Source organism: Myotis brandtii, unplaced genomic scaffold, assembly GCF_000412655.1.
Source record: "Myotis brandtii unplaced genomic scaffold, ASM41265v1 scaffold186, whole genome shotgun sequence".
Classification (NCBI taxonomy): Eukaryota; Metazoa; Chordata; class Mammalia; order Chiroptera; family Vespertilionidae; genus Myotis; species Myotis brandtii.
In genome coordinates, this window is record NW_005356905.1 from 843,966 (window position 1) to 855,531 (window position 11,566).

Genomic DNA, 11,566 nt, shown 5'->3' on the forward strand with positions numbered 1-11,566 from the left:
TTCCCTGAATTATTTAAAATCTGACTTAAGCAAACAGCCAAAATAATCTAAAAAGTCCTATATCTGTGGAATTTTTAAGTAAAGTCAGTAAAGATAAGAATAAGTTCTCATAATATGCCCTTGACACCACATACTGAATAGTCCCCTACTTCACCCCACATCACCTCTACAGCTGGTCTTCTAATCTCCATCATTCAAATGAAATGGCCATAGGAGGCTTCTTTTCTGAAAGGAGACTTCACTTTAGAAGGAACAACATAATATTTGTGTTAACTTTCAAAGTCCTTTTTATTCACTTGTTTAGGAAATATTCATTGAACACTAACTGTTAACCCCCAAATTTCAGCATCTTAAAACAATAAAAATATATTTTGTATAAGACAAGTTATCAGGAAAGCATTTCTGTTCCTTGTAGAAATTCAGTGGCCCAGATTTCTTTTATCTTGTGGTTCACCATCCGTAGGTCTGCTGTTCAGCCAATGAATGGGGAAAGAAAATGAGGATTACATGGGAGTTTTTTATAAGCCAGGTATGGAAACATGATACCCATCACATATTCCATTGGATTGAACTCAGTAAATAGCCCCACTTAACTTCAAGGAGATAAGAACATGTAGTCTGGCTAAACACTCATGAAAAAGAGAATACTAACAATTTCTGTCACTTATACTAATGTGCTCAGCTCTCAAGGAGATGGATATTTCTGTAATGAAGGAATAAAGTATAAACATTTCATAAGGAAGGTATTGAAGTGCCTACGAAGCAAGGAGGGAGCAGTCAGATCCACTTGGGGACATAGGGCATTGATCAGCGAAGGTTTCAAAGAAGAGCATGCCATTTGAACTAAAACTTTCTGGTGAAATTTTCTCAGTGAAAAAGTGAGGTAGGGACCCCAGTAAGAACAAAGGCATGATAATACTAACAAAAGGCAGGATGGCCCAGCAAGGCCATGTATCCTTGAAGTAATGAAAGAAGAGTGGTGAGTGATGAAGCTGGAAGTTACATTGAAGTCAGACTGAGAGGGGCTTTAGATGGCATCTAAAGAGTTTGGATTTGATAAAGATGTGGCTGGTTAGCTGTTGTTGTTTTTTAAAGGAGAGACTGTAACAGGATAAAACTGAGGTAACTATTAAATTTGGCAATTGCAGAGTTTTTAGGGCCTCTGGCAAAAGCTGTGAGGACAAAGTCTGTTTGGAAACAAGAAGAGGCAGTAACTTGTTTGAAAGAAGAGTTAATATTGTACAGGATTTGTGAGCCTTGAATGTATTTATAGTCTAAGCATAGACAAGAGTGAGTGAATCTTAAGAGGCAGAAAGAACCCTAAAGGAAATGGAAAGGAATAGATTCTAAAGCACAGGAGAATGGTTTACTTTCCATTCAAGGCAAAAAAGAAGTAAGGGTTGATTAAGATATAGAGGTGAATGGGTGTGAGGCTGAAAAAAAATTAGTGACTTGGGGGAGCTGGTATGAGGTTACTGGCACTTGTAGTAAAGAAAGCATTATAAATTGTAGGAAATGAGCATGTAAACCAACCAGGGGTGCTGACTAAGGAGGAACAACAAGGAAGGATCCATGTTAATTTCTAAATCATTGGTAAAAGCAGTAACATTTATATACCATTTTGTAAGCTGCCTCTGCAGCAAAAATAGGAAAAATTGGTCAGATGTATTGGTAACAGCTTGGCAAAACAACAAAGGTATCAGGAAAATAAGGGCGTTATGAACATGGAAGTGAAATGGTTGCCTTGGGCCAGGGAAAGAAGCAAATCCCAGAGGGTACTATTAGCCTGGGGGTGGGGGTGGGTTGGAAGAGCCAAGGGATTGGAAGTTGTGAACAAGGTTAGTGGAAGATGTAAGTACTTTTGGTAAATGTAAAATCCAAAGGGAATGATCAGGAATCATAAAAATAAAAAAAGATAGGTCTTACCACTTTAGTATCATTTTTTTGGTTCATCTAATGAGATTAGTATCATCATTTATAAAATGGGATTGCCGCCTTTTAGAGAATATTAAAAAAATTACGATAAACTAAATCATGTATGAATGACCATACATTTGTTCCTAATCCCATTTAAATAATAATATAATAAAGCAGACATAAAGAAAAAGATGTTTCTTCCCAAGTCCCTTAATAATCAATGAGTTTATCCTAATGTCTCTATTTGAATAAATAAATTTTCCTCAAATGAATTTATTTAGATTCTTTGTAGAAAACGCACTGATTATTAATAAAATTCTCAAATGTGTGCTTTTTAAATTAATTACCTATGCAATTTTGATATAATTCAAAGTTATTTATATAAACATACACATATGCACATACTTGGGAATCTTGATTGACAGCATGAAGTTCAATTACATAAAATATTTAACCACAGCACAAGAGCCATTTGCAGTTTTAAAAAAAACATCTAAAACAATATTCCAATGAATTGTCCATGTATAACAACAAATCAGTGAGAAAGGACAAACCGGCATAGTGAAATAGATAAATCAGATTTAGGCAGGGTAGTTTATTGAATTTAAATTGTGCCCAGTTGGCCCAAGAGCTATATATAAGCAATCCATCTTACATTGTTAATGGAGGTTCTTGAAATCCACCTGATGTTTGCATTATTAAATTTCAGTTTAATGAGCTCCGCTAATACATATTGAAGATGGTTGTAAGGAGTAGAATGTGAATCTGAGCGGGATAATTTGAAAGAAACATAAGCTGAGCATTTTACATGACTCAAGGGGTATATCTACAATTACACATATAACCAAAATTGAATTTAAATGGAATTTCTATTATCCTTGTCCTTCTACTAGGGAGAATAAAGTGTAAATGAAGTAAAAGTCTTTAGAGTTACTGGTGGTTTGTTTTTATTATCTAATTTAATAGATTCTTGCAGTGATACAGAGTGGCATAAAAGTTTTAATATTTCATGACTTTAAATGCAGCCTAAGTATGTATTAAAGCTTGTAAATGGAAACAGATGTCTGTGTAATTGGATATAGCACTTCACAACACCATTATATAAGTTTTATATTTTAAGAAAGTGTCGATATTAATGGTGAAGAAAAATAAACTTTGAAGAAAAATAGTTATGTATGTGATGTGTATTTTCTTTAAATTCCCCCTTTAAGCCAGGTTTTATACTTCTGAAGGATATGTTGATTTTGCATAGGAAAAAGATATGCAGCAAAAACTGAAGAGCAAGTGTGTTTATTTTTTAAATCACAGTTTACATTACTGTTATTATTATAATAAAGGCTCATCCAAAGTTTAATGCTGGCACAGTTTGATTCTTTTTCTTTTGACAAGGCAATACTTTTTTAACTTAATATTTCATCAACTATAATGCTATTAGAGACTTATTTTCACTTAGTTCACTCATCAGGCAGTGAGACGGCAATAAAGGAGAATCGCTCCTTTGAGACGTTAATGCTTTGGAATAAATGATGTGCTAGAACAGAAATTTAATTAATTTACAGAGTATATTGATAGTCCCTTGTTACTGTGCTGTATATTTTTAATCTTCTTTAACATCTGTAGTAAAGTGTTTGAAAACCCCTGCAGTTGAGCAACTAGTAGATAATTAAGTAATAAGGGAAGAGGTTTCTAGAGGGAAAAAGATTCTTTTTACCAAATGCTGTCATAACATGAATAAAGAACTGCTACTATGATATGCAATGGGGAAAAAAATAATATGCTACCTAATTTGATACTGTTCCAAAGATATTGTAAGCTTCTCATATTTAAAATGTGAATTGTAGCTTAAGAATTTTTCTCTGAAGTTTAAAACAGACGCACTGTACTGACAAATCAGATGACCAAAAGCTTTCCCCAGTTCATATGCCATTGTTTAAACTTATGCTGCTTAAATTCATTTGCCTTTTTGTACAGAAATTAGCTTGAACTAAGCTTCAAAGTTTTGAAATAAATATTCTAAAATTCTGAATAAGTTTTGTAAATGGTGTATTTCAGATTTTCAGCCCGCTTGTTGTTTTCTTCTGACAACTTCACAAAAAATATATAAGGAATTTTTTTTCCCTTTCCCCAATATTTTCACTTATGATACAGACATAAAATAAGTGCAGAAATTTTATTGTTTTTATTTCAGCAAAAGCTGATGAAGCATTGAAAGCCAAAGAAAGAAATGAAGAAGAAGCAAAGAGAAGAAAGGAGGAAGGTAAAGGCATATGTTCATTTTGTGTTGAAGCATTCATTATAATGAGGGATCGCTACTGGGCATGTTTTTCTTCATTTATTTAAGAATAAACCGCCCTAGCTGGTTTGGCTCAGTGGATAGAGCATTGGCCTGCTGACTGAAGGGTCTTGGGTTCGATCCCAGTCAAGGGCACATGCCTGGGTTGCAGGCTCGATTCCCAGTAGGGGGCGAGCAGGAGGCAGCCAGTCAATGATTCTCTCTCATCATTGATGTTTCTATCTGTCTCTCCCTCTCCCTTCCTCTCTGAAATCAATAAAAATATGTTTTAAAAAAAAAGAATAAACCATAAAATTTAATGAAATTAGGAGTACCTCATGCTACTGCATGAGCCTAAACTATGACACAATATCACACTATACTCAATATCTTAGACACTAATTATTGTTTGTTAACATAAATGTTAGTTTATTAGCGTCCTAATATATATTCTGGGGAAACTAGGAAGATATAAAGTTATAAAGTAGAGCTGGTGTTGGCTTGTTTCCTTCTGACTTTTATATTTATACTTAACAAATCATCAAAACCAGTCATAGAAATGGATCAAACTTATCTGTACGTTTTGATGTTTTGCCAGTGATGAAGAAAAGTCCCCATGACAAACAAACAAACAAACAAACAAAAAAACACTTTAAATAGAAAAGCTCTTAAGAGGAAACAATAAATTTATGAAATGTCAGAAATAGTCATAGTACAAATTAAGAAATTCGTGTCATAGTTTTTTAGATTAAATATTTTCTTTTAATTATATTGAAATCACCATCCAAAGGTACTATGCAAAGAAATCTAACTCATTTTTATCTCCCCTAAAAATTTTTATTTCCCCTTTAGTTTGCTGTGACTTATGTAAGTGAAAATGTTGCGTTCTTTTCTTCACATAGGCTTTATAGATAACTGTTCTAAATTACAGTGCTTAAAGCAAGATCCAGGCAACGCTTTCCCTGTGAGTTAAGTTGATTCACTTGGACTGCAATCATGTCTCTTTACTGGCTAATTAGCAGAGTAACTATTTCCTCTGTGAGCTTTCAAGAAGTTGAAGCCTGATAATGTGTTTTGAATATTGGCTTTGAGTGCCATTTCTAAATCTGAAAATTGAAATTTTTGCCATAATACATATCTTTTTGTATTATGCCAGAAACATTTTTTAATTCCCAACTTTCAAATGTGAGCTGAGAACCAATAAAACCTAAAATGTTTGAGTATGATGGGTTAGAATGATTAAAAGCAGTATTCCATGAGAGCCATGCCCCAAAAGCAAATCAACAAATCAAAAAAAGGAAGAAGATAACATAACCAATCTGTGTAGATTTAAGTGGCAGAACCCAACAAATAAGTAGATTCAAACTACATGTGGACTATTTTATATATATAAATGTGCAGTATTCTTATCTTATTTGACCCCCATAAGTCGTGGCTTTATGTTCTTGTCCTAGATCAACTAATTTTATGGTTTAGAAAACAAGTGAATTCCAATGGCAAAAATCCTAAGTAGAAAACTCTTCTTTTGACTTGCTGAGTGTACATTTTGACACTGTTAGTGGAAGCAATCTATCTGTTTTCAGTTATGCTTATGGTCACCCATAGTACAAATAGATATACTACTAGATGCAAAATAGTCCAAGAAAATTAGAATATTTGAGTGCTCCAATAATATGTGGTATTCTGATCAATGAAACTAACTAATAACATAATAGCCCTTATAAAACACTGTGGTACTGTAAATTACAAGTGTGGTACTTATTACCAACCAACATAGTGAATATATCTTTCAGTAGTTATTAGTCTAATCCCATTAATTCAAATCTTAATTGGAGTTATAATCAGTTGGAAAAGGATGGTACTGTGATTATTTTGAAATATATATATGAACACATGCCCTAGTGAAAGAAACGTTTCAAACACTTCAAAATCCCTCATTTATGCAAAGAAATCTAACAAAGTTTTAATGGTGACATTGATATTTCTAATAGTCTCTTTTTTTTCATTAAATTAGTTCAATCTTTAAAAGGATATTTTGTTAAGGCTTTTTTAAGTACAGTAATTGGAAATACTTGAATGTTGTATTTTAATTCTTTTGAAAGTATTTTTTCACATAGACTTTCACTAAGTCATACAGACCTTGCTCTTAGTCTGTCATCTGAGAGTTATTGAAAAAGCACATCCTCCAATCATAGCTGTTTCAAGTCTCTTTATCCTAACTAGTGTGGACTTTAGGATTATATAGGATTTAGTATCCACAATGCCTAGCACATAGTAGATACTCAGTTTCTTGTTTATTGCATGAATGAATAAATGATCAGTTCACTCTTCATTCTTTAAATCCATGCTTATATAAATTATCTTGAGCTTGTAGTTTATTCCAAATAACCTGGTTGAGAGTGTAACCCAACTCTGTTATGTCCCTTTTCTAAGACAGGACCTCACTCACTTAGTCTATTTCTCAAAAGAATTACAGCCATTCAAAAAGAAACCAGTGAATTTCAAAATACTATCAATGTTTGCTAGTATGAATTTATCAAGTCTTTATCTGAGCTCACTGAATTTTCTGTGCATACAAAAAACATAAGAAAATTAGTACTACAAATGTTGAAGGAAAATTCTGGTAAAATAACATGACAATAATTTTAAAAGATAAAATATGTGTTTCATTCAATAGTTTTCCTTTGCTTATACTTTGTAGGTAAAAGAAAAAGTAAATCACTGGCTACATTCTTTTTTTTAAAATATATTTTATTGATATTTTTACAGAGAGGAAGGGAGAGAGATAGAGAGTTAGAAACATCGGTGAGAGAGAAACATCGATCAGCTGCCTCCTGCACACCCCCTACTGGGGATGTGCCCCACAACCAAGGTACATGCCCTTGACCAGAATCAAACCTGGGACCCTTCAGTCGGCAAGCCGACGCTCTATATCAGGGGTCCTCAAACTTTTTAAACGGGGCCAGTTCACTGTCCCTCAGACCGTTGGAGGGCCGGACTATAGTTTAAAAAAAAAACTATGAACAAATTCCTATGCACACAGCAGCGGCAAAAACACCCGGCGGGCCGTAGTTTGAGGACCCCTGCTCTATATCCACTGAGCTAAACCAGTGAGGGCACTGGCTACATTCTTTGTTGTTGTTGTTGTTTGCTTTCAAAATTTTTTCTTATCGGTTGCCTAGAGGCTTGAATGCTATCAAGTTGATCTTTCTGAAAATGATTAATGTATAAACTACATTTATTTTCCTTCTATAATTAACCTAGCTGCAATTAAAATCTGAGCTAATCTATATGTGTATGTGTATATATTTCTGTATCTGAAAGAATAATAATCTTTAATTTCCAATCTATAAGCCACTAGTAATTCACGCTATCATATCATTAATACAGTTCATCTCTTAATTTCTCAGTATGCTAATATACAGCCAGGATTGAAAGCATTGTTAAAATGTAGATAGATGTTATCTACCCAGCTCCGTTTATCCACTCTCTGTTATCTCAAAAGAGCTACTATTTTAGTACAGCAAGATCTGTGCCTTTCAAATACAATCTATTATGCAACCCTTTTCTTTGAATGTTCTTAAATCCATATCATAATTATATTTGCAAGTATTGTATCCAAGATCAAAGTCAGGCTACTCACCAAAACTTGTCCAGGGTAACTACTTTGCCTTCTACCCTTTAAACGGTGGATCCCCATTTAGAGTGCTTTTCATGGTCGTTGTACAGCTCAATAGATTGTCCTGAACATCACCAGTACATTAGAATGGACCCTCTTTCTTGAACCATTTACTCTCTATCTCTTTCCATATTATCTGTATTATGTAAAGGGTACATTATTTAGTAGTAAAAGTCAACTGAATATTTAAAGTTTAGGTTTATAGTTTCCTTCTTTAAAACTAAGCACTGTTTTCTAATTCTACATTATATTTTAGGAAAAATGAATAGTATTAAATCTTTCTTATTCTTTGACCTACTAAATACTTGAGTTCTGCTTTCACTTTTTTCTCTGTATGTGTTTGAAAATGTTCAGACTACATAAAATTAACAATCATTTCAACCCTTTTGATTTATTTTTGTATTATAAATGCTTTAGCATAACTTTAGATTTTCTGTATTTTATTTTTATATCATTGTATGCATTTAAGCATTCTAATTATGTTTTTAATCCAGTTATAAGCATAATAGTCTTTTTTGCATTTTAATTTCTAATATGAATTTATATGTGGCATAAGTATAGTAGCTTTTTCATTCTTTCTCCCCTTGTGTTTATTCACAATAGCTCTGCCCATCTGTTAGTTTCCTATTTCAAATATTTTTGTTTCCAAAAGTATTAGGCAACCCATTCTAAATTATGAAGGCAACAGTGGACAGTGATAATAGGAACATAATATGAGGTAGTTCAAGTTTCATTTGTTTCAATTGAAATTCATCAATCCTTTTGCCACATCCTATCCACAAGAGGGAAAATAGATTAGCCTTAATTTTATCTTTGTTGTTGTTAATCCCTTGGCCAAGATGAAGGTAAAAGTACCATTAGCTAAAAGGAAAAACAGGTGCCAGGCAGTGTTCTAAGTACTTTACATATTTTAACTCTCTTAATCCTCATGAACTCTCTGAGGTTTGTGCTGTATTATCTCTGTACTATAGGGAGGATAGGAAACTAAGGTACGGAGTTTCCTATCCTTGTATAGCTTGCTCTATAGCTAATAAGTGGTGAAGCCAGTACCCACACCCAGGCAGTATGACTCCAGTACATATTCCCCTTCTTTAAACAGTCTACACAAATCACAACCTTTACCATTAGTGTTCAAATAAATATGATTCAACTCGGTCTCCTCTATCCTTTGCCTTCTTCTCTGGATCTTGCCCTTTAGCTCTTAAGCATTTGTTTACTTTATTTTCTTGTCCTGAGATCTGTACCCATATTAGGTTGACTCACTTGGGTTTCTGGGGCACCCAACAAGTGAGGTACTCCAGTAGATGCACAGTTTTCTTTTTTCATAATCTCTGTTCGCTTTTCTCCCTAGTGACTGGCCTGTCTGTGTAAGTCACTCACTTGTCAAATCCACACCAGCCTTCAGAGCCTGGACCAGAGCCAGACCTGAGCATCTAGTTTCTCAGGTTCCTTTCTCGGAGGTCCCGGCTCTCCTAGAACTTGTAAAACACACTGAGTACCAAGTCTTAACCACACTCGGGAGAGAACTGTTACAATCCCTTTTTTGCCTCCACTGTGGTTCCCTGCCTAAGACCAGAGAAGAAGGTGAATGTTTGGGATTCTAACTATCCTTTATTCCTTCTGGAGACCCATTGTAAGAAGGTTGGAGTGAAGTTAGTAGGGTAAAGTTAACAGGTGCAGAGTTATCATTTGGCATTCACTGTTTTAGTTGGCATGTTGACATAAGTAGGTTAGATAGAGAAGTAAGGATCGTCCTTTTTGTCTTGTCCTGAATTGGCTACCCATTGTAATATTAACTTTGTAATACTATTTCTTTATTAGGTTTAAATATATGAAAATGTATCCCCACCCCCATCCCTTCTTTGTCTTACTATATTAGGTAGTTCTATTCCAAGATTTAAAATATCCCTTTATGAAATTTGTGTTCCTGTGTATCAGATTTAATAGTCCTACATTTTTCATAATGCAGTATTTTTTAAATGACTGAATAGTGCCTTAACACATTGTTAAGAGCTGTTTTCTTTAAGTAAATTAATCTGCTTAGTTTGAATGCATTGCTTTAGTCCATATTTTTTTCAAGTTCTTATTTACTCAAAAATCACTCCACAACAAGTACTCAGTTATTCAGCCTCGCCATCTGTCTCACTCCCTCGGCAGTGATTTGTCCTTTACCGTCCTCTTGATTCCAAGTCTGCAAGAACTGATCATAAATAGTTTCAGCTTTTCTTTCATACATAGTTTCATCTGTGTCATATTTCATATCATTTATTCCTTAATTTTGAAGCTTGTGTACTAATAAATGTGTACTAATTCATTTTTAGCTAACTTTTTAAAAACGAAAGACTCCTTCCTTATTTTCTTAATAACTCATTGATAATGTTTTTGCTTCATATGCATTCAGCTGTACTCTGTATGGACTTGGAAACCAGTTTAGATTACATTTTACTTATTTTCAATAAGATGTTCACGTATATGGAACAAAGATGTGCTGATATCTATTTAACCCTTAATAGGCCTCCAGTGACCAACCATTGTGCATTTCTTTAACAGTGTAAATATTTTCAGTGCTCTACACTCACAAATTTCAAAACAAACTCAGAGCTACAACTTTCTTTTTTAATCAAATACTTCTGAAATAAATTAAACACTAGGAAGCTGACATACATATTAAATGCCCACAGGTGTACAATACTAGGAGTAACCTAGGGAAGCCATTGTGGTATGAAGGTCAATTGTACTCTAGTGGAAATAGCCCTGCTTCTTCTAGCTGAAGGAAATGAATGAGGTTCAGAATCCCAGCTCTGCCATTTACTGGCTCTGTGACTGAATAAGTCCCTTAACTTCACTATGACTCTAAAGAAAGAAGATGATAAAATCTGCCTACAATTGTTAAAAATGGAAATGGCATATAGTATTTAAAAATTACTTCAGAACTACATAGTACTGCATACCTCAGAATTACAACACAAAAGAGTATCATTATCATCCTTTTAGCATGAATTTCTTTAGTAACTTTGATAAATTCAAAAAGTACATTCTGGGCACTGTTCTAAGCCATATGAATAGAGCAGTGAAAGGGAAATTGAGGCCCCTGCACTCAAAGAGCTCACATTCTAGAGGGGGAAGACAGAAAATAAACATGAAAACAAAAGTACAGTATATTCAAATAGGGGTTAGTGCAGCGGTTCTCAACCTGTGGGTCGCGACCCCTTTGGAGGTCGAACGACCCTTTCACACGGGTAACCTAAGACCATCCTGCACATCAGATAGTTACATTACGATTCATAACAGTAGCAACATTACAGTTATGAAGTAGCAACGAAAATAATTTTATGGTTGGGTCACAGCATGAGGAACTGTATTTAAAGGGCCAGAAGGTTGAGAGCCACTGGGTTAGTGTTTTCTCATCCTCTTTAAGGTGGACCCTTTAAATCCACTTTCCCCATCCTATCTAATAAAAGGGAAACATGGTAATTAGCCATACCTCCGCTCCCCTTCCCATTGGCTAACCAGGGTGATATGCAAATTATCTGCCAGCCAAGATGGTGGCCGGCAGCCAGGCAGCTTGAAGCTAACAGGAGGCTTGCTTGCTTCAGTGACGGAGGACTCCAACGTTCCCCACCTGCCGTTGCCGGCCTCTGAGCTTGCAGTTTGAAACATTGTAACAAATATAGAAGCTAAACAAAACCCCAGAAACC

General features: G+C 34.5%; 1 protein-coding gene across 1 annotated transcript in view; it reads left to right on the forward strand.

The window, feature by feature from the left end:
• The window catches only part of RSRC1 (arginine/serine-rich coiled-coil 1), a 335,473-nt gene that overhangs the window by 272,450 nt on the left and 51,457 nt on the right, over positions 1-11,566 (forward strand). Inside the window, exon 7 of the mRNA XM_005864118.2 lies at positions 4,106-4,174. Within this exon, the coding sequence (XP_005864180.1) occupies positions 4,106-4,174 (69 nt within the window). The remainder of the gene's footprint in view (positions 1-4,105; positions 4,175-11,566) is intronic.